The sequence below is a fragment of the Capra hircus genome, chromosome 6, assembly GCF_001704415.2.
Source record: "Capra hircus breed San Clemente chromosome 6, ASM170441v1, whole genome shotgun sequence".
NCBI classification, from domain to species: domain Eukaryota; kingdom Metazoa; phylum Chordata; class Mammalia; order Artiodactyla; family Bovidae; genus Capra; species Capra hircus.
Genome location: NC_030813.1, coordinates 86,810,172 through 86,834,123, shown reverse-complemented (window position 1 = coordinate 86,834,123; position 23,952 = coordinate 86,810,172). Strand labels below are relative to the sequence as shown.

General features: G+C 37.8%; 1 protein-coding gene across 6 annotated transcripts in view; it reads right to left on the bottom strand.

The window, feature by feature from the left end:
* MOB1B (MOB kinase activator 1B) overlaps positions 8,156 to 23,952 on the bottom strand; it is a 92,931-nt gene continuing 77,134 nt past the window's right edge. For 5 of the 6 annotated variants that reach the window (XM_018049555.1, XM_018049554.1, XM_018049553.1 and 2 more), the window contains 3 exons: positions 19,614 to 19,747; positions 17,029 to 17,192; positions 8,156 to 13,929 (listed from right to left, as the gene is read on the bottom strand). In XM_018049555.1, the coding sequence (XP_017905044.1) occupies positions 13,852 to 13,929; positions 17,029 to 17,192; positions 19,614 to 19,747 (376 nt within the window). In that variant the 3' untranslated portion in view covers positions 8,156 to 13,851. The remainder of the gene's footprint in view (positions 13,930 to 17,028; positions 17,193 to 19,613; positions 19,748 to 23,952) is intronic. The other variant, XM_018049552.1, reaches the window with a different exon arrangement.

The window sequence follows — 23,952 nt, the reverse complement described above, 5'->3', positions numbered from 1 at the left end:
GGCACTTCGGGTCAAGGGGAAACAAGGGGCGGGGCCGCGCGCGCGCAGGCGCGTCTCTTCCCAGAAGAGGGGGGGCGTTCCCTGAATGCTCCGAGAACTCAGGGCGGGTGCCCAAGGTGGAAGGGCTCTCGAGGTTGAAGGGCTGCGCTTCCCCTCGTTATCGAGGGCGGCCGGACTCTGGGGAACTCGCTTTTCCCGTGGGGCTTGTGGTTTATGAACCTCTGGACCGAACTGGTTGAGCTTGAAGCTTTGAACACTTCAGGGGAGAGGTGGAGCATAGTGCAAAAATCTAACGTATTATCCTTGTTCTCAGCCTTTGAGGGGAAGACTGTCATCAGGCCAGGTGGCGCTGGGTGATCCAGTCCTCAGGGAATGTATTGCAGTCTTATTGCATGCGAGACCTTATTTCGAAGGTTTTTCATGGATTAACTTACATCAAGTGCCAGAGGTCCTACTATTTATCAGCGGGTAAACAGTGTTCTTGCCTGGAGAATTCCAAGGACGGGGGAGCCTGGTGGGCTGCCATCTATGGGGTCACACAGAGTCGGACACGACTGAAGTGACATAAGCAGCAGCAGCAAACAGGCACTGAGGGGCTACTTGAAAATCTCAAGTCAGTGAGTGGAACTGGGATGGGAATTTAGGTATTTAGATGCCACACCAGAAGCCTTTCTTTAGCTCTCATATCTTGGTTTGGATGCCCCATTTATGCCGAAGGGGAGCAGATATGCCACCCCCAAGTTGGCCACATTGGCATATTATTTTGAATTAAGGACACTCTGACTGTCCTTTGTTCCTCCTGGAAGCAGGAGCTAAACCTCTGGTGTGAACGGTACCCTCCGTGTACCAGGAGGGTAGAAAGCACACTTTTCCCCAGAGATTGGGAATTTAGGGCAGAGAAGACTGGATAAATAAAACTTCTTATTGCTTCATCAACTTATTACACAAGGCCGACACCCCTTCATCTTGAGAATTCGTCACAAATTTATTGTTTGAAGATTCTGAAAGAGATGGAAATACCAGACCACCTGACCTGCCTCTTGAGAAACCTATATGCAGGTCAGGAAGCAACAGTTAGAACTGGACATGGAACAACAGACTGGTTCCAAATAAGAAAAGGAGTACGTCAAGGCTGTATATTGTCACCGTGCTTATTTAACTTATATGAAAAGTACATCATGAGAGACGCTGGGCTGGATGAAGCACAAGCTTGAATCAAGATTGCGGGGAGAAATATCAATAACCTCAGATATGCAGATGACACCACCTTAAGGCAGAAAGTGAAGAGGACTAAAAGCCTCTTGATGAAAGTAAAAGAGGAGAGTGAAAAAGTTGGCCTAAAGCTCAACATTCAGAAAACGAAGATCATGGCATCTGGTCCCATCACTTCATGGGAAATAGATGGGGAAACAGTGTCAGACGTTCTTTTTCTGGGCTCCAAAATCACTCCAGATGGTGATTACAGCCATGAAATTAAAAGATGCATACTCCTTGGAAGAAAAGTTATGACCAACCTAGATAGCATATTCAAAAGCAGATACATTACTTTGCCAACAAAGGTCTGATGTATGGATGTGAGAGTTGGACTGTGAAGAAAGCTGAGCAACAAAGAATTGATGCTTTTGATCTGTGGTGTTGGAGAAGACTCTTGAGAGTCCCTTGGACTGCAAGGAGATCCAACCAGTCCATCCTAAAGGAGATCACTCCTTGGTATTCATTAGAAGGACTGATGCTAAAGCTGAAACTCTAATACTTTGGCCACCTCATGCGAAGAGTTGACTCATTGGAGAAGACTCTGATGCTGGGAGGGATTGGGGGCAGGAGAAGGAGACGACAGAGGATGAGATGGCTGGATGGCATCACCAACTCAATGGACATGAATTTGAGTGAACTCAGGGAGTTGGTGATGGACAGGGAGGCCTGGCAGGCTGCCATTCATGGGGCTGCAAAGAGTAGGACATGACTGAGCAACTGAACTGAACAAGGTATTAAAGCTTCTTGCTTTAGTTATTTCATTTACTCATGTTTTTATGGGGCATGCATGCATACATGCTAAGTTGCTTCAGTCATGTCTGACTCTGCAACCCATTAGACGGCAGCCCACCAGGCTCCTCTGTCCACGGGATTCTCTAGGCAAGAATACTGGAGTGGATTGCCAGTTCCTTCTCTGCTTATGGGCTCCCCTACGTAATTGGTTTTCTCCTGTTAATCTGTCTAATGTCAATTTATTAGGCTAATCACAGAAAACTAGCCAATCTGATCACACAGACCACAGCCTTGTCTAACTCAATGAATCTAAGCCATGCTGTGTGGGGTCACCCAAGACGGATGGGTCATGGTAGAGAGGTCTGACAGAATGTGGTCCACTGGAGAAGGGAATGGCAAATCACTTCAGTATTCTTGCCTTGAGAACCCAATGAACAGTATGAAAAGGCAAAATGATAGGATACTGAAAGAGGAACTCCCCAGGTCGGTAGGTGCCCAAATTGCTACTAGAGATCAGTGAAGAAATAACTCCAGAAAGAATGAAGGCATGGAGCCAAAGCAAAAGCAATCCCCAGTTGTGGATGTGACTGGTGATAGAAGCAAGGTCCGATGCTATAAAGAGCAATATTGCATACGAACCTGGAATGTTAGGTCCATGAATCAAGGCAATTTGGAAGTCATCAAACAGGAGATGGCAAGAGTGAACATCGACATTCTAGGAGTCAGCAAACTAAAGTGGACTAGAATGGGGGAATTTAACTCAGATGACCATTATATCTACTACTGTGGGCAAGAATCCCTTAGAAGAAATGGAGTAGCCATCATGGTTAACAAGAGTCCGAAATGCAGTACTTGGATGCAACCTCAAATACGACACAATGATCTCTTTTCGTTTCCAAGGCAAACCATTCAATATCATGATAATCCAAGCCTATGCCCCAACCAGTAACGTGGAAGAAGCTGAAGTGAAACAGTTCTATGAAGACCTATCAGACTTTTTAGTACTAACACCCAAAGAAGATGTCCTCTTCATTATAGGGGACTGGAATACAAAAGTAGAAAGTCAAGAAACAACTGGAATAACAGGCAAATTTGGCCTTGGGAGTATGGAATGAAGCAGGGCAAAGGCTAAGAGAGTTTTGCCAAGAGAACGCACTGGTCATAGCAAACACCCTCTTCGAACAACACAAGAGAAGGCTCTACACATGGACATCACCAGATGGTCAACACTGAAATCAGATTGATTATATTCTTTGCAGCCAAAGATGGAGAAGCTCTATAAAGTCAGCAAAAACAAGACTGGGAGCTGACTGTGGCTCAGATCATGAACTCCTTATTGCCAAATTTAGACTTAAATTGAAGAACGTAAGGAAAACCACTAGACCATTCAGGTATGACCTAAATCAAATCCCTTATGATTATACAGTGGAATGACAAATAGATTTAAGGGACTAGATCTGATGGGACAGAGTGCCTTATGAACTATGGATGGAGATTGGTGACACTGTACAGGAGACAGGAATCAAGACCATCCCCAAGAAAAAGAAATGCAAAAAAGCAAAATGGCTGTCTGAGGAGGCCTTACAAATAGCTGTGAGAAGAGAAGTAAAAAACAAAGGAGAAAAGGAAAGATATAAGCATCTGAATGCAGAGTTTGAAAGAATAGCAAGAAGAGATAAGAAAGCCTTCCTCAGTGATCAATGCAAAGAAATAGAGGAAAACAATAGAATGGGAAAGACTAGAATCTCTTCAAGAAAATTAGAAATACCAAGGGAATATTTCATGCAAAGATGGGCAAAATAAAGGACAGAAATGGGATGGACCTAACAGAAGAAGATATTAAGAAGAGGTGGCAAGAATACACAGAAGAACTGTACAAAAAAGATCTTCACAACCCAAATAATCACAATGGTGTGATCACTCACCTAGAGCCAGACATCCTGGAATGTGAAGTCAAGTGGGCCTTAGAAAGGATCACTATGAACAAAGCTAGTGGAGGTGATGGCATTCCAGTTGAGCTATTTCAAATCCTGAAAGATGATGCTGTGGAAGTGCTGTGCTCAATATGCCAACAAATTTGGAAAACTCAGCAGTGGCCACAGGACTGGAAAAGGTCAGTTTTCATTCCAATCCCAAAGAAAGGCAATGCCAAAGAATGCTCAAACTACCGCACAATTGCACTCATCTCACATGCTAGTAAAGTAATGCTCAATGTTCTCCAAGGCAGGCTTCAGCAATACGTGAACCGTGAACTTCCTGATGTTCAAGCTGGTTTTAGAAAAGGCAGAGGAACCAGAGATCGAATTGCCAACATCTGCTGGATCATGGAAGAAGCAAGAGAGTTCCAGAAAAACATCGATTTCTGCTTTATTGACTATGCCAAAGCCTTTGACTGTGTGGATCACACTAAACTGTGGAAAATTCTGAAAGAGATGGAAATATCAGACCACCTAACCTGCCTCTTGAGAAATCTGTATGCAGGTCAGGAAGCAACAGTTAGAACTGGACGTGGAACAACAGACTGGTTCCAAATAGGAAAAGGAGTATGTCAAGGCTGCATATTGTCACCGTGCTTATTTAACTTGTATGAAAAGTACATCATGAGAAGTGCTGGGCTGGTTGAAGCACAAGCTTGAATCAAGATTGCCGGGAGAAATATCAATAACCTCAGATATGCAGATGACATCACCCTTATGGCAGAAAGTGAAGAGGAATAAAAAGCCTCTTCTTGAAAGTGAAAGAGGAGAGTGAAAAAGTTGGCCTAAAGCTCAACATTCAGAAAACGAAGATCATGGCATCTGGTCCCATCACTTCATGGGAAATAGATGGGGAAACAGTGGAAACAGTGTCAGACTTTATTTTTGGGGGCTCCAAAATCACTGCAGATGATTACAACCATGAAATTAAAAGACGCTTACTCTTTGGAAGGAAAGTTATGACCAACCTAGACTGCATATTAAAAAGCAGATATATTACTTTGCCAACAAAGGTCCGTCTAGTCAAGGCTATGGATTTTCCAGTGGTCATGTATAGATGTAAGAGTTGGACTGTGAAGAATGCTGAGCAGCAAAGAATTGATGCTTTTGATCTGTGGTGTTGGAGAAGACTCTTGAGAGTCCCTTGAACTACAAGGAGATCCAACCAGTCCATCCTAAAGGAGATCAGGCCTGGGTGTTCATTAGAAGGACTGATTCTGCAGCTGAAACTCCAATACTTTGGCCACCTCATGCAAAGAGTTGACTCACTGGAAAAGGCTCTGATACTGGGAGGGATTGTGGGCAAGAGGAGTAGGGGATGACAGAGGATGTGATGGCTGGATGGCATCACCGACTTGATGTACATGAGTTTGAGTAAGCTCTGGGAGTTGGTGATGGACTGGGTGGCCTGGTGTGCTGCTATTCATGGGGTGGCAAAGAGTGGGACACGACTGAGGGAACTGACTAAGAGGGAAAATGTCTCCCCGCCTACAGTGCTATGAAGTTACCATACCTGTTAGGTTTCTATTCAGCATAACAATAAGCTTAATTAACCTTGCTTGCCTATACCCTGGGGGTTCAGCAGTAAAGAACCCTCCTGCCAATGCAGGAGATGAGGTTCCATCCCTGGGTCAGGAAGATCAAGGGGAGAAGGAAATGGCAATCCACTCCAGTATTCTTGCCTGGAAAATCCTATGCACAGAAGGAACCTCATAGGCTAGTCCGTGGGGTTGCAAAAGAATGGAACATGACTTATTGACTATACAACATAGCACAATTAACAAATGCATATTGAATTTTTGAATATCTACATAGGTTCCATGTCCTCTTATAGATGACTCATCTCTGTTGTTGTTTAGTCAGTGACTAGCTGGGGACAAATGCATTGTAGAAACGCCCAGAATTTGTTTTTAACCATGATAAAGACCTAATAAACAGGCTACTCCCCAGTCTAGAAGTTCCCAAGTTGAAACTGTTCACAGAAACCATAAATGGAATGGTGAATCCATTCTCAAGAAAAAGGGGGTGGGGAGGATGGACAGAATCAAAATGTGATTCCATAGTGAACTCTAGGATGGAAACAGAAATCATTTTTTGTAAATTCCCTATGTTATTTCATAATGGTAGTACTTTATGTATATCACTTTTGTTTATCCCCACAGTAATAAATAGCAGGATTCTAGAAATGAGAAAGGCCTGAATATTTGTCACTGGGATAGCAAGGAAGCTAGGGAAGCTACTAGGTTTCTGTTCCGCTTTTGTTTTGCTTGCATCCTGCAGCTTGCAGGATCTTAGTTCCCTGACCAAAGACCAAGCCCAGGACCCCAGCAGCAGAAGCCAGGGAATTCCCACTGCTAGGTATTATATATTCCACATCCAAACTTGAGGGAAAATCATGAAATGGTAAGGGTTTTGGCAGCTACTGGAGAGACTAAAGCAAGGTGAGTCTCTGAGACCTACCAGGAGGAGGAAAGTAGAGCTCAGTCCCATATGGATCGGATAAATATGTTTGGGGTTGAGTAGATGGAGAAGACTCTTGAGAGTCCCTTGGACTGCAAGGAGATCCAACCAGTTCATCCTAAAGGAAATCAGTCCTGAATGTTCATTGGAAGGACTGATGTTGAAGCTGAAACCAGTACTTTGGCCACTTGATGTGAAGAGCTGACTCATTTGAAAAGACCTTGATGCTGGGAAAGATTGAAGGCAGGAGAAGGGGATGACTGAGGATGAGATGGTTGGATGGCATCACCAGCTCAATGGACATGAGTTTGAGTAAACTCTAGGAGCTGGCGATGGACAGGGAGGCCTGGCGTGCTGCAGTCCATGGGGTCACAGATTCGGACACAACTGGGCGACTGAACTGAAGGAATCTTTAAATGTGTTTCTTCCTCCACCAAAACAAAATGAAACTAATATATATATATAGTATATTATATATTATTAGTTTATATATATATACAAACAAAAACCACTCTAGTGCAGCAACTGAAATATTAAACACGAAACTCTGACATCAAGTTCATTATCTCCTCCATAACAAAAGGCTAACATAAGAGACTAAAAAAAAAAATTCTTAAAAGTACTCCCTGATTTTTGTCCACAGTGTCTTATGTGAAAAGCTTGTTGTCAATTCAGTTTCAGAATTTTTACAGTTTTGGAATTTAGAAAAGAAAGAGTCACATATTACATATATTATGTAACCATTCCTCACCCTCCTGCGGAAGTGTTAAATACACTAACATTTTGCAGTGAAACATCAGTTTTCACAGTGAAATAAAGACTGTTAACCTCATAACAGGTACAGTTTGCAGTAAACTGCACAAAATACTTTGTTTTTGAGCTTTTCAGATTTGGGAATTACAGATAAAATACAGGGTATTAGAGCACTCAACCAGGAACATCTTAACTCCTGCCAGAAATTTTTCTACTCCTTCAACTTAGGAATTCCTTTTCTCCTGCAGGAATGCTGGTATAACTAAAGAATGAGACAGGGTCTCCTGAGAGCATACAGGTTTATCCAACTGAGAAAATGAGAATATATTTAGGCAGAAAATATTAAGTGGTTACACAACCCATGCATTTGTGTATACCCACCCAGCAACTTCTGTAAAAGGATGTTTATCAACATAGTAAACTTGCTTATAAATTTCTCCTATCCACAACCCAAATCTCCCACATTGTAGGCAGATTCTTTATCATCTGAGCCACCAGGGAAGTCCAAGAATACGGGAGTGGGTAACCTATCCCTTCTCCAGGGGATCTTCCCAATCCAGGAGTCGAACTAGGGTCTCCTGCATTGCAGGGGGATTCTTTACTAGCTGAGCTACCAGGGAAGCCCTTTAATGGTCTACAATGAAGACAAAATATTAAGATAAAATCTTGGCTTATTGGAAAAGTCAACAATTATTTTGCTAACTATTCTCATAGTAATAGTATACTTAAACAAAAAGCAATGGCCCCAAGGTCAAGCATATTTAGGTTTTTTAACCCTAGTTCTCATCAGTGACTTTACAGTTTCTAAGCTTTAGCTTTCTAGTATAAAAAATATTGAGATACTAAGTTCCAGGGTTGTTGTGAACATTATAAAAAATAAGGCCTAAAAATGTTCAACATATTTCATAGACCTTCAATATTTCTCTGGGAATGTATACAATGTGGGAATACCTATAGCAAAAATGAACAGTAATGCAAAGTTAGGATTCATGGCCAAACATAACTATTTATTATTTTTTAAATAAACATTCAGTTTCTTCCTTAAAACAAACAAACAAAAACTAGAAATTAAATAGTTCCAATCCCATCACATGTAAGTCTGTATACTTTATTTACATCTCTCAAAACATATTGCAGATTTTCTGACATTCAGTACCCTCTTATTTTTTTTGCCACATCATATGGCTTGCAGGATCTTAGTTCCCCAACCAGGGATCGAACCCAGGCCCAGGCAGTGAAAACCCCAGGCATTAACCACTTGACTGCCAGAGAATTCCCTCAGTATCCCCTCTTAAAACAAAAATTATGAAATAGTTTAAAGTTTGATCAACAGTAACTACAATTTGAGTAATCTTGGCACAGTTTACAATACAGCACCCATATTGCATTTCATGTGTTAGACAGCTACTTTAATATAGAGAAACTGTCCATCTCCATGAGAGCAGGATCCTGCCTTACTCATTCTCTACCACACTTGCACAGTGTGTATGCTACCACACGCTTCCATTTATGGCACTGGTAGTATTCTTCTGGTTTTGCCCTGTTTGATAGCAATGATTTTATTAAAACTTCAAGTGTTCTTATATTTATTGTATTTCATGATGCTGTTCCTACGTAATTGTAAGTAATAATGTATATGAAACATTCAAATAAGACAAAAGTTTTTCCTTACAAGATTAGTGCCCTTACCACCCTAACAATGCATGTACAAAAATAACAAATACAATTTAGTGGCTGTAAAAAACTATTTTCCCTAAAAATATTTATCTCTGCAGAACAATTCAGGGAGACAAGTGTTCTTAAAATGAAAATGTGCGAATCTATTTTACACCTTGCACAATTAAGTAAACAAAATAAAAATTAAAACGTGCAAACCTGTAAGAAATAACCACACATAAAAGAATTTATAACAGACATTAAATACTAATAAAATTTTAAATGTATATAACTAATAATATCAGTTTCAGTGACACAGTTTAAAGAAAGTTGTCAACCAAAACAAACCAAAAATGCTTCTTTAAGTTTTATTGTCCAACACTTCAGCCGCAACCTATCAAGTGACAGCAATTACTTTAGAATCACCAATAGTGAGGACCTATATAATCAATGTTTTGTTTTTTGTCCATGTGAGTGTGTGCTGCAAGATGGGGAGGGAAAAAGATAGGGAAAGTCAACAGCCATAAGGAAATAATTTACCTCCAAAGAGAAGGAGATGATAAGTAAACACACACTTTGGAAAGGCCAGTGATTTCACTATCTTTGAGGATTTAATCCAAATTTTTCCATTGTGTAGTATTATATGCAGAAAATGTGTCACACTTGCAAAACTGACAGTACTCAGTATTTTAATCTGTATTTTCTCTTTTGTCAAAATTTAAGTATGGCAGACACAGAAACACAGTTTTATAGCTTCAAAATGATTTTTTTCTCTATGATTAGCCCATGAGGAGAGCCTCAAAAATTCAAATTGTCTGCAATCAGAATTGTTATTATAAAATCATTTTCCATTAAATCATGAAATAACTTTACCTCTAAACAGTTTTCTCATACACCATTACACTGATAGCTGAACAACAGTAATTCCTATGTGAAACTGAATACTATGACATTATGCTGATATTTAAATCATTTTAGGAGTGGTTCTTAAAGTAGAGATCTAAAATAGTGTTTCTAGGAATTGGTATATTTTTTAATGTCCCAGATTTGTTTCAAAATAAGCTTTCCTCTTGGTATGCAGTGACATTTTCAAATATACTTCTTGATTGTATCTTTTAAAAAGACAATAAAATGTTAAAGTTATAAATGACATGAAATGATTATACAGTTTGAAATTTTTTATGATACACACTTAAATTCAGCATAATTAATATATAAAATGTGTTCCAATTTCTCCAGCCTTGAAATTTAAATTGTTCATTTGCATGAAAATAAGTTTTTTTTAAAAAAGGATAGAGGTAAAGGTTGTTATTTTCTTAAGTTACTTCTATCTTAAATATTGGATCCTTCTTTTTTAAAGTTATTATATTTAACTGTAAGATAAACTAAATTTTAAAAAATAAAACATATACATCCAAATGATATTGCCTACCTCAAAATAGTGACATGAAGACATTATGTTTTTTATCAAATGATGCTACAAATCAATACTCAAAACATTCTCTTCTGTAATTCAGATCCTATGGCATATTCTTTTGAACTTCCTTAATAGTTTAGTTCTAAGAAAAGAGCCAAAGCAGAGTCGTTTTGGTAAATGAGATAGGTCATATTAAGCTTCCAGAAAAGTTTTTGGTGCAACTAAAATGATGAAATGGATTTTCTTGTATAGTTACACACCAACTCTCAAGGCATCTCTGAAAGTGATTACACCTCTACAGTGTAGCTGGACTGTAGGAACAGGTGTACAGATGCTCCCAAAGAAACCACCCCGAAGATCAACTCTCACTTCACTGTTTAAGGTGTGGCATATTTATTTCAAAAGGAAATCCTACAGACTAACAATTGTATCTCCCATATCTTACCATTTCAGTGGTTATTGAAACCTCTCTCAGAGAGGGTGAAGACAAAGGTATAAAAGAAATCTGTTACTGTGCTATTTTCCCCTAAGCAAGGAAAATACTATACATAAAATGGAGTATGGTGATTACATGTAAAATATAAATATGCACATTATCTGTAATTCCTGAATGTAAGAGATTGTAGTGCTTTCTTTCCTGATAAGCCAGGCGGTAACTCAGTCTGAGACATATTTATTACACTCTAAACATTTCTTCTCCCATCTAGTTTTATGCTGACCATTTCGCATTTACAAATAACAAGCAAAGGTAGGAAGAAACAGCTATCTAAAATCTTTCAATTTAAGGTAAACTGACCTCCAAAGCCTCTACCAGCTAACACATACTTACTGTTTTATTGCAGCCTAATGCCATGGTTTTCGTGGGAAACAGAATAATCAAGCCAGCAAATAAAAGCCAGTAGCACCACCTACAGCTAATGAAAAGATTTTCACTCTTTCTGTTACTAATTTCTTTCCACCATTACTCCATCATTTAAAAGAATTCCTAAAACTTGCTTTATATCAACATTTAACCAAAGCATTATGACAGTAACACTATGTAAACTTATTACTTTATATTTCATGCTTTCATCAGCATATGAAAAAACCAACTTCTGCTTTGTATCTCTGTAAAAAGGGTGGGACGGGGGGGGGGATCATTATCCTGGTTATTTATAAATTAAGAGTCTTAAAGAATCCAATAGACATTTGTAAGCAAACTCTGTTGCAAAACAAGATGCGATCCTTATTTTATAAAGGGCAACTTACTAATGCTCATGGGAACCAACTGAATCAAAGCAACTTTTAATAAAATCAGTTATTTCGCACATGCTCTGTTGTTTGCCTACATGCAACCATGTTAACGCCATGTCCACTGCCAGGCCTCTCCCTGGGAGAATGTCTCTACTTTGTTACCATATATACACATACATATGTCCTTACTTCCCAATACCTCTTTTTCAAGGAATACTCAGAAGCAGGCACCTGAGATTCTGGCACAGTGACAAGAAACTCCTATCTACCTAGAGTGGAAAAGTCAGTCCTGCTACTAAACATTAATTTATAATAACATTTGTACAGTACTGTGTAAGGCTTAAATGAGCAAAACAAATGTTTCACTTTTCTCTCTACACTTGGCTACTGCAACCCCTTTATTATCAGGTTGATACGAAGTCAAATGCAGTATGGAAGACAATTTGAATAATCATGTGCTTCATTTTCCTAAATGGATAGGACCCAAATCACTGGATGTCAAATTTTACTTCTGAATCAACCCATAGTGGCTGATGTTGTATATCTGGATACTAAAATATTTGTTTTAAGGACATCAGAAGTTCTCACTGCAGTTTACAAATGGGTATTACCAATGAATGTCCAATATATTTGCCTCTGTCAGTTTCTCCTGTTAATTCCATGTTGGTACGTGGAGACTGATTGCTAGAAATAAAATGGGAGAAAAAGTTCCTAGTGATCATAATTGCAATGGCATTAAATTGTATCACTATTCGATTTGTTAATGGCAAAACCAAACTGATTTCATTTTACATTCTTTTCTATTAAGTGTTTTAAGTCTATACAATTTCAGAGCAAGATTTCTAGTCTACAAGGGAAAGGGTATATATTTCGAACTGAAGGAAATAGTTTTACCAGAAATGACAAAATTAAAACTGAAAGTCTAAGAGGATATTTTGCAAGAATAAAACTGAAGTGAAAAATGTTAATATTTAATTTAAAAACTAAGTTTCTGAATTTTTAATTTATGGGAATAGTTCACTAGAAAGTCATGGCAAAAAAAAAAGGTAAAAGTTAGTAAGTACTCATTTAACACTTTCATTATCTGATATCACTGCAAAGAAAGACTTCCTTTCACAGTGGAAAAATCAGAAGTCAGAACACTTGGGCCTACAACAAGCAAAGAAGGTACTGTATCATTTTAAAATGATAAGACACCAGCTCCATTCACTGAATGGAAATGCTGTAAAGTGATCAATTTTCCCACAGAGTCCTTACAATCCATGTGCATGCCTGTATCTAAAATTAGTAATTTATTTTTAACTTCACATGGAAGTTGATTCCTAAAAGGAAGTCTCTAAGACTTTGTTTACAAGATATTGATTAAAATCTTCATGCCATTCTAGTCAAGGGTTCTGAGAAAGGACTTTCTTGAACTTGACTCCCCATACTTAATCCCATCTATAACGCCCCATTCAAACTAACCCCACCCTTGTCCCCCAAAACCACACACTCCAGTCCTCTTCAAAGCAGAAAGGGATTTTGCAGACTTATGGCTCATTTGGCAATTGCTAAGAAACCTCACAGTTCAGCATCACCTCTGAAGATCGCAAACCTATATATAACCTGAATTTTTACACCTACAGTGCAGTTAAAGTGTATAAAGAAGCCAAAATGTAACAGCTATTACATTTCAACATCTTCAAGTTTCAATATCACAGATATCAAGAGATGGAAAAGACTTGCTTGTAGAACTTTAAGCATCCGTTGAACAGAATTACTATCAATATCAAAAATAATTAAGAAATACTAATTTTTTATGCCTTACACATACACCTTTACAAATTGTGTTTCTCTAATGTAGTAAAAGTTGGAGATCATCAATTTAGGTAAACTATGGCTTTTATCAATATTTTAAAACATGCATCAGTAAGTGCCCTGGGTAGAAATCCTAATATTGTTTCAAGCCCTGTTCAATTCTATGTCTGTGCTTTGCACCTCAGAAGTGAGCCTGCCAAGGCACTTAAAAACGTCTTTTGGGGACTTCAAAAATCAGCCACAATTTACACAAGGAGAACACCCATCCATGAGCAGTCTAATCAGTAAGCATTTTCTTTCAACATATAATATTATTAAAAATTCTCCAAGTTTAAAAAAAATACTATATGCCACTAAGACAAAATTTACCCCTATCAAATGTATAGACAGTGGTTCTTGGCTTCCTCTAGCAATAGTATATGGTTTCATTTATTCAGATTAAAGAAAAAGGAACCCAAATAAGCCCTCCAAGCGTAAGATAAAAACAACCAAGATAAAAATAAAATACAACAAAATTCAAATACATGCCACACAGCTTCATTTGAGGAATAATTTGCATAGGTCCCCATCCTTTTATCTGTCCTTTGAGGTGAGTTTTTCAATCAGTTCCTGGAGTGGTGCAAGTTCTCTTCTATCAATTAGGTTGAATTCCTATGTGCCGACAAAGGCAGAAGAAAGAGCAAGAACATATTATTTACATCTCATTCCAAAATAGATTTCCATTAACATTTGTTGGGAATTAGCTTTTAAAGTAAATGCAAGTCTTTTTTCCTATTCTCTACCTCTTGCATCTTAGGCAAATCCCTTAACCACTTCTGGCATTTTACATTTCTACTAATATTAGGATAAATTATCTCTTAAGATTCTGGAGAAGAGAATGGCAATGTACTCCAGTATTCTTGCCTGGAGAATTTCATGGACAGGGAAGCCTGGCCGGCTACAGTTTGTGGAACTGCAAACAGTTGAACACGACTGAGCGACTAACACACAGACACACACACACACACACAGAAGCCTGGCCAGCTACAGTTCGTGGAGTTGCAAACAGTTGGACACGACTGAGTAACTAACACACACACACACACACACACACATCTCATAAGATTGCTGCGGGGACTAAATGTGATACTGTGTGAACCACTTCATGTAACCCCTGGCACAAAGTAAACAATAAATGAGACTTGCTGCTCTGTTAGGATGAATAATTGGGACACCATTTAGATATATCCAATCAAGCAGGGACCAAAAAAATTCTCAGGCAAATTTCAGCATTATATGAAGAATAAAAGATTTAGTTTATGTTATTAACTAACATATCTGCAAGCTACGTAGGATACAGTATGAGAATGACATGAATAATGCAGAGTCCACAGATGATAAGCAATAAAATTCTATTAAGAACAAATAAGAAAGCCTGGATTTAATTTGTGCTTCTTTAGAAGTTCTATCACTGTCATTCTGAAATTCAATTCTGAATAGCTTTCCCCTATAAAAATAGCTTACAAATTATAAGGTTAAAACATAAAGGTTGTCAATATTTCTGATCTTCTGCCACAATGGGGCATTCTGAGCTCTCAATTTCACTCATTTATTAGCACTCACCATGAGCCAACCACTACAGTAAGTACTGAGAAGAAACATTAAGGGGCATTTAATAGCAAGTCTACCACTAAGATTTGTGGGGTGTGAACCAAGAACACAAATGGATATTATATCACATGACTAAGTTATTATATTTTATATTAAGCTAATATATTTTTATATATGTTTGATTCTCCTTCCTTGACAAATACACCTTCATAGTAGCTAGGAAGGCAAATTCAAATTTAGAATTTTAAAAAGACTCCTCAAGAGTCTACACATGAGGAAGCCAGTCCTTGGCCCTCAGCAAACCTCCCTGATCTACCAAACCCCAGCCCCATCCTGAACTTCAAAGGGTCTCACGTGCAGGAATGTGGACACCCTGACTGGCTTATAAAGGCAATGTCCACATACTCTTGAACAGCTATAATATGGGTATTCAGGTTTAGAGATATACACCTAAGAGACATGACCTTTCCTTAAAACAATGGACCAACAGAAAAGATCCATGCAGATCCTGGAAATACACTTGGGACCGTGTGGGCAGGGAATTCTGAATCTCAGGTACCCAAGCACATACCAGAAAGGACCTATGCAGGTATGTTCTTGGCCCTGTGGATTTCTCACTCTGTGGCGAGGAGTAAGGTGGAGAAGGGCCAGGGTAAAACTTCTAAATTGTGAGGCCCAGGGCAGGGGCCACTCTCACCCAAACAGGTGATACTGTATAACCAACATACCCACCTTTAAAACCATCAGTGTCCTCAGATGTAATGAGGCTCAGATGTGGTAATTACCACATACCAATTTCTTACTATTTGCTAGGCATTGGGAGATACAGGGTACTTTAACATTATATAGTAAGATAAAACTAAACTTTCTGGTGAGAGAAATCCTCTCCCAAACTACTGAAACCTCAAGTAATCATGTTCTGCCTAAACTAAGGCACGGAAGCAGACAGTATAACATTTTCTTTGTTTCTGTTGGTGTCTATAGATAGGACACACAGTAAAATAATTGCTCAGAGCAATGGTTTTGGCAAGTTACTATCTCCTAAATTTTTTTTGTTTATATAGGTGAAATTAAGATACAAAATGTGTGCCCTCAGTGTGAGGAGTGTGAATAAAAGGAAAATAAACAAATTTTTCTTTGTGGAGATGAGTGTGAGAAAGGCATTTATAAGTTTATATACAAAAACAGATTAAAAAAACAACAGAGCTATAAGTCATGGACATCTCCTACCTACCATCTTCCTTCTCCAACCTCCACTGAAAAATATCTGCTCAGTTTACGCATTTCTACCTTTTTCACTCCTACCTGTTGGTTCTCTAATTACTATAGCAGGGCAAGAATAGCCTCATTTCTTTCAGTCTACATGTCTAGGCCAGTTGTCTGAGAACTAAACAGTGAAGGAAGAGGAGATCAACCTAAGGAGTCAGATCAAAGATTAATGGACTTCTGGAATATCAACGCTCTTTGGAACATTTTTCCCCCCCTTTGGAATAATGGACAGTTATTAAATTCAGAACTTACTCAGAATATGGTTTTAAAAGGAGGGAAAAGATATGCTATTTAAAGTTCATTTCTATGCCAGATCTTTGAAAAAAGATCTAGAGGAGACAGGAAAAAGGAGTAGCAGGAGTGCTCAGAGACAAGTTCAACTCCATGTCTACTAGCCAAGTTCCCTATTCAGCTGCTCCATTACAGACAGTTAGCTGAAGTTAGATCGCTCAGCTTCACTGTAGACTTGCGATGGAATTCAGAAACTGAAGGCACGTCTTTATCATCACAGCAAGTATTCAAGAGGACAAAGACTAAAGAAATAGAGCAAATTTTATTCTGATAGTATAGATGTAGTATTCACCTCATAACTCTATAGATAGCTGCTTTTACTGAGAAAAAAGTATCTCCTAATCCAACTTGAAAGTGAAAGTGGCTCAGTCATGTCTGACTCTTTGCGACCTGATGGACTGAACAGTCCATGGATTTCTCCAGGCCAGAATACTGGAGTGGGTAGCCTTTCCCTTCTCCAGGAGATCTTCCCAACCCATGGGTAGAACCCAGATCTCCCGCATCACAGGCAGATTCTTTACCAAATTCTGAGAATTTGAGAATTTACCAAATTCTTTACCAAATTATTGAGCTATCAGGGAAACCCCTAATCCAACTTACCTGGACAAAAAAAATAAAGTGCTTGAAAGATGTATTGAGATGTGCTTCCTCTTGAAGCTGGATCACAGGGTCGAAATGCTGATGATAAATGTGAGCATAAACCCTAAAGAGGCGTTTGAGTATAGTTTTTGCCACAGACATGAAATTCTTCGGAAATGGGACACCTAGTAAAGAGATAAACAACTCTCTCTATTAATAAGAAGAGAACACAGCAGTATGAGTTTGCCAGCAAGTGACAACATAACTTACCAAAACAAGGCTGAAAATAAGAAATATTTTTATTACTACTTAATATACCCATTGTACTTTTCAAATGTTCTCAATATATCATGAATGAAAACAAACTTCAATGCTTCTATGGAATAAGAATCTGTCTCCAGTATGGCCCCTTAGGCCTGTAATATAATACTACTTTACCAAAAATACCACAAATAAATGTCTGAGATGGTAATGGTGCTAAAATGCACACTTAGTCCCTCAGATTTCTTATGCTGAACAGAAATAATGTATTACCACATTTAGATACCAATATATTTTTATATTTTTTTCCTACGGAAGTTATCGCATTACCACACCAGGACTACATTTATCTTGAAATTAGCTGTGGTCTCTGCTCAATTAGAGAGCTTGGCTTTCTGAATTAGAACACTTTTATAGCATCAAACAAATATAAAGCTAGAAAAATAAAAAAATCCACATCCCTTGTTAAACTGGCTAAATGATCCAGACTGGCAAAACACAAGCCAAATACTTTTATGGTACTACTGGCTTCAATGTGATCACATTGCCTACTGCCCACTTAAAAATATTATAAGTCACAACAAGGTCTACTGTATGGCACAGTAGGGAACTCTGCTCAATGTTATCTGGCAGCCTGGATGGGAGGGGAGTTTGGGGGAGAAAGGATACATGAGGCTGAGTCCCTTTGCAGCCTACCAGAAACTATCACAACATTGTTAAATGGCTATACTTCAATATAAAATTAAAAGTAAAAGAAAAATGTTATAGGTCACAAGAAAACATAAGACAACATAAGACATTTGGGGGGATATAAGTGTCTCCCAAATGAAGGGACACTATACAAAATAGTATGTTACACTCTTCAAAAATGTCAATGTCATGAAAGACCGAAAAAAGACTAAAAAATTGGAATAAGATCTGTAAATTAGACAATAATATTGTACTGGTATTAATTTCCTGATTTTGAAAGTTACTCTGTGACTGTCTAAAAAAATACACATTGAAGCACATGGAGATAAAGGTCATCATATATGCAACTTACTCTCAAATCTTCAGGAAAAGGAAAGAATGTGGGGTCAGGAGGGAAGAAAAAATTGGGAAGGAGTGAGGGAAGGAGCAAAGCAGGGAGGGAAGGAGGGAGAGGGAAGGCAAATAAGTTAAAATGCTGGCAACTAAAGGAATCTGGAAGAAGGATATGTAAGGGTTCTTTGCATGATTCTTACAAATTTTCTATTAACAGAAGTCTGAAATTGGGTTAAAATAAAAAGTTTAAAAATATGGAAGATAAAAGATAAGGGCACTTATCCCATACCATACTACGTATATAAGGAATGCAGTTTTGAAAAATAGACCTTTCATTACAAAGGCTTTGAAGTAGTTAAAGCATTCAATGAATGTGTCATAACAGCAACTATTTACGTTGCTGTCTCCTCTACCACATCCTTCTCCCCCCAAAAGTAAAAAAGCATAAAATACAGTCAAGAAGTTGAAAAAGCAATTTCTTATTTTTTTCAGAAAACACAGCTGTAAGCAGTTTGACATAGTAAAGTCATATGAACTGTCTAAATGTAAATAATTTCTGCTTGAAAGTTTAGCCCTTTAAAAGGCCAGTGAATATAAAAAGAAGCAGAAGTCACTTAGGTGCTAACAGGCCAACCCATCAAATCTTGTTTTCTTCTCACCTAGTTTGATTTCACAGCCCAAGGTTCATGCTATGCGTCATGAATACAAATGCTCTGACAAAAATATAATGTAATACTGGGTTTATGCCATATAAAAGTGAAAGAAAGTGAAAGTCGCTCAGCCATGTCTGACTCTTTGCGACCCCATGGACTATACAGTCCATGGAATTCTACAGGCCAGAATCCTGGAGTGGGTAGCTGGTCCCTTCTCCAGGGGATCTTCTCAACTCAGGGATTGAACTCAGGTCTCCCACATTGCAGGCAGATTCTTTATCAGCTGAGCCACGAAGGAAGCCCCTTATGTCATACAAACTCCCTTTCTGAATATGAAATGAATAAGACAACAGCAGATGATTACCAGCTGTCTACCCAACATCCAGTCTCTTTTTCTCCCTTAACACAGGCCAGATTTGTTACAATCTAAGATATACTGATCTTCTTATTGTTTAAAATTATAGGGAGGTTTACCTAATTAATGCATGATAAACTTGATATGAAAAAGACACTTTTCAAGCATATAAGATTAGAAATATTAGAACTATTTTGAAGTGGCAATTAATCCAGCATGGTTCCTTGAATATACAGGCAATTCTACTGTAAGTCCTAGAAAAGTATGAAGGTAGATAAATCATGATGGATCCCAGTTAACCAAAACAATTATACCAATTTTTGATGGAAATAATGTCTCATCATCCAACTGGTCCTGAACCCAAGTCATCAGGTAATCAATATACTTTGGTGCAGAGCACTTAATAGGCTTCTTTATGTTTGTTCCATCTGCCCAATGATACTCATATCTGTATTGGAAAGATAAAAAGCACACAGAATATCAATATACTCTATACATAATGTCTGTATTTTTTGTATTACACATATGTTTATTTTGAATATATTCAGGACATATTTTAATCTCTTCCTCCAAATAAATATTTTTTTGTGTTTGGCATTTTAAAATTGCTATTAGATTATTTTGCATTTATCAGGATACAAACTAAGATTCCACCAAACTCATTTTTTGTGAACTTTCCTTCATATAAACTTTTATATTTTAGAACCACATACAGTATAAATTGCCATAGTAGAAACCCTAAGTTTATTTCCCACTTCTATGATGAGCATCTTTAATCTTTATAATTGTTGTCTTCTTCCTCAAAAAACATTTTTCCTTACACAGTACAATTCTCTTTAACTTGGGGCATTAAAATTTGGGTTAAGGATAGAGAATCAAACAGAAGTGCCAAAGTAAAATGAATGAAAAAGAGAATGATTCAATATTTGAGTATACTTGGTTGAGGAGCTAAACAAGCCTTTGAGGAAGACTGGAACTCCAAATAAAGATGCCTATAGTATTTGGGTATTAACCAAACACTATCCTTTGGTACAATAAACTTTTAAAATGTGCGCCTACAATATCAGAAATGATGAGTCAAGGAATGCTGCTCTTGAACAAGGGACACTGAAATGAAAGACATTTTCTCTATTCTCACAGAGAAAAGACTGGTAGAGAAGACAAACCTGTAAATGAGTATGTAAAAACAGTGCAACAGTATGCTCATGCAGTTAACTACAAAAACATACACTCACAACTGCAACTTGATTTTTAAGATAATAAGCATGCAGCTAAAACTCCAAAGTACGAAAATGTCTAAACTGAACTAGCATTTAGTTTAGTTTCTGAAAGGTTACCTCTGCCTCTCCCTTTGAATCAGTTGTGTTTTTCTAACCTTGCCCCAGAGTTTGGACTGAGAGAACAACAGGTGAGTAAGGCTAGAAAAGGAGCTGAAAGAAAATATAATGGAAAAATACTACAGGGTATTTGAAACAATGAAAACCATCTTGAGGCAGGAAAAATAAGGATGCTTTCTATTTAATCGTAGCTACTCACACTTGAACAGTAAATGTTAAATAGGATACACTTAAATAAATATTGTGACACCATGTCTTATTGCCAACCCTGGGAAACAGGGATGAAATGTTAAGTTTACTTTGAAGGTCTCCAATAGGCAATTTCCCAACACTTCCTGGCATCCTGTTTCACTATTTAATCACTTTCACAGTCAAGGGATTCTTCCTAATATAAAACAAAGTCTCAAGTGTGACTTAAGCTTCTTCTTGTTTGATTCTATCTGGAGATAGAGAATATGAATGGTCGGACTTTAAACCATCATTACTTAGTCTTCCTGGAGAAGGAAATGGCAACCCACTCCAGTATTCTTTCCTGGGAAATTCCACGGACAGAGAAGCCTGGCGAGTTACAGTCCGTGGGGACATAAAGAGTCAGACAAGACTGAGTGACTAAACAACAGCAACAGCTTAGTCTTTGCTTGAAAACACAGGAATTTACCTACGTTTTCTCCCTTATGTTGGCTTCCCTGGTGGCTCAGAGGTTAACGCGTCTGCCTCCAATGCCGGAGACCTGGGTTCGATCCCTGGGTCGGGAAGATCCCCTGAAGAAGGAAATGGCAACCCACTCCAGTATTCTTGCCTGGAGAATCCCCTGGACGGAGGAGCCTGGTAGGCTACAGTTCACGGGGTCGCAAAGAGTCGGACACAACTGAGCGACTTCACCTTCACCTTCACCTCCCTTATGTTATGAATCCTTAATGTTTTTGCACTTCTCTTATAATCATGTTTTTCATTCTGTTAATGATTCCCAGGTATTCCATATTCATTTTTTTAAATTTGTATTTTATTTATTTATTTGGCTGCACTGAGTCTTAGTTGCAATATACAGGATTTAGTTGTGGCATGTGGGATCTAGTGCTTTGACCAGGAACAGAACCTGCTCCCCCTACACTGGGAGCTTGGAATCTTAGCCAGTGGACCACCAGGGAAGTCCCCTATATTCATTTTTAAATGCGAAAGTCAAAAGTAGACACAGTACACCAAAAATCATTTTCAATATCCTGAAGCTTTATTTAAAAAACCTAATTTTAAATGCCCTAAAGCTTTCTGAAAAACAAAACTGTATATTGCTTATACTTCTAGAGTTTATAACTATGATCCCCTGAATCTTTTTCTTTTGAAAAGTTTATGCTTAAGATGGGGAGTCCCTGATAGCTCAGTTGGTAAGAATCGGCCTGCAATGAAGGAGACCCCGGTTTAATTCCTGGGTCGGGAAGATCAGCTGGAGAAAGGATAGGCTATCCACTCCAGTATTCTTGGGCTTCCCTTGTGGCTCAGCTGGTAAAGAATCTACCTGCAATGCGGGAGACCTGGGTTCGACCCCTGGGTTGGGAAGATCCTCTGGAGAAGGGTTTTGGCCTGGAGAATTCCATGGACTGTATAATCCATGGGGTCGCAAAGAGTCAGACACAACTGAGCAACTTTCACTTTCACTATACTTAAGATGACTTCATCTTCTAACTATTTTGTCCCCAATGATTTTTCTAAATTTCACCTTTGACAGATAGTTGTCTGAAATTTATTTCTGTCATCATGGTATGAACTTTTAAACTGTAAATTCCCAAATAGTCATTTCTTGGTTAACAACAATAATAAATAATAACAGAGAAACCACTCCAAGAAAAAAACTGCAAAAACTATTAACAGGTGGAGTCTAAACAACACAGCACCCAAAAACCAATGGGTTACTGAAGAAATCAAAGAGGAAATTAAAAAATACCTAGAGACAAATGAAAACAAACACACAGTGATCCAAAATATATGGAAAGCAGCAAAAGCAGTTCTAAGAGGGAATTTTATAGTAATACAAGCCTACCTCAGGAAATTAAAAAAATCTCAAATAAACAATCTAAGCTTTAATTACCTGGGAAAACGGAACAAATAAAACCCAAAGTTAGTGGAAAGAAAGAAATCATGAGGAACAGAGCATAATTAAATGAGATAGAAACTAAGAAAAAAATAGAAAAGATCAATGAAACTGAGAGCTAGCTCTCTGAAAAAATAAACAAAATTGATAAACCCAAAGAAATAAAATCAGAAATGAAAGAAGTTAAAAACAATGATCATTAAGAGATTAATACAAAAAATTACAGCCAATCAAATGGATAACTTAGAGGAAAGTGATAAACTCCTAGAAAAACATACAATCTCCCAAAACTGAATCTGAAAAAATAGGAAATATGAACAGATGGATTACCCATAGTGAAACTGAATCAGTAATTTTAAAACACAAACAAAAAAACCTCCCAACAAACAAAAGTGAAAGACCAAATAGCTTCACAGGTGAATTCTACCAAAGAACTCATATAACTCAATATCAAAAAAAAGTAAACAACCCAATTAAAAGACGGACAGAGGACCTGAATAGACATTTTTACAAAGACATACAGATGGCCAATAGACACATTTAAAGATGCTCAATTTCATCAATCATGAGGGAAATGCAAACTAAAACCATAATGAGATACTGTTTCACATCTGTTAAAATGGCTATTATCAAAAAGACAACAAATAATAAGTATCGGCAAGCATGTAACAAAAAGGAAATTTTTATGCACTGTTGATGCAACTGTGAATGGGTGCAGCCACTGTGGAAAAATGTATAGAGGTGCTTCAGAATATCTTCAGAATATTAAAAACAGAACTGCCATAAGAGCGGCAATTTCATTTCTGGGTATTTACACAAAGAAAACACAAACACTAATTTGAAAAGATATATACAAACTATTTTTAATTGCAACATTATTTTCAATATCTAAAATATAAAAGTAACTTAAGTGTCTATCAACAGATGAATAAATAAAGAATATGTGGTACGTGTATATATGTATATTTATTTAAAGATACAAACCTCCAATTATAAGTCAGTTCATAAGGAGTATGGTCAATGACACTGTAATAACTTTGTATGGGAACAGATGACTCCTAGACTTAACATGACGATCATTTCATAGTGTATGGAAATGTCAAATCATTATGCATTACACCTGAAACTAACATAACATTGTATATCAACAATTACTTTTATTTTTTAAAATGTAATGGAAGCATTTTTAATAATCTAGTTTGGATAGAGAAGCAGAAGCAAACAGAAAAA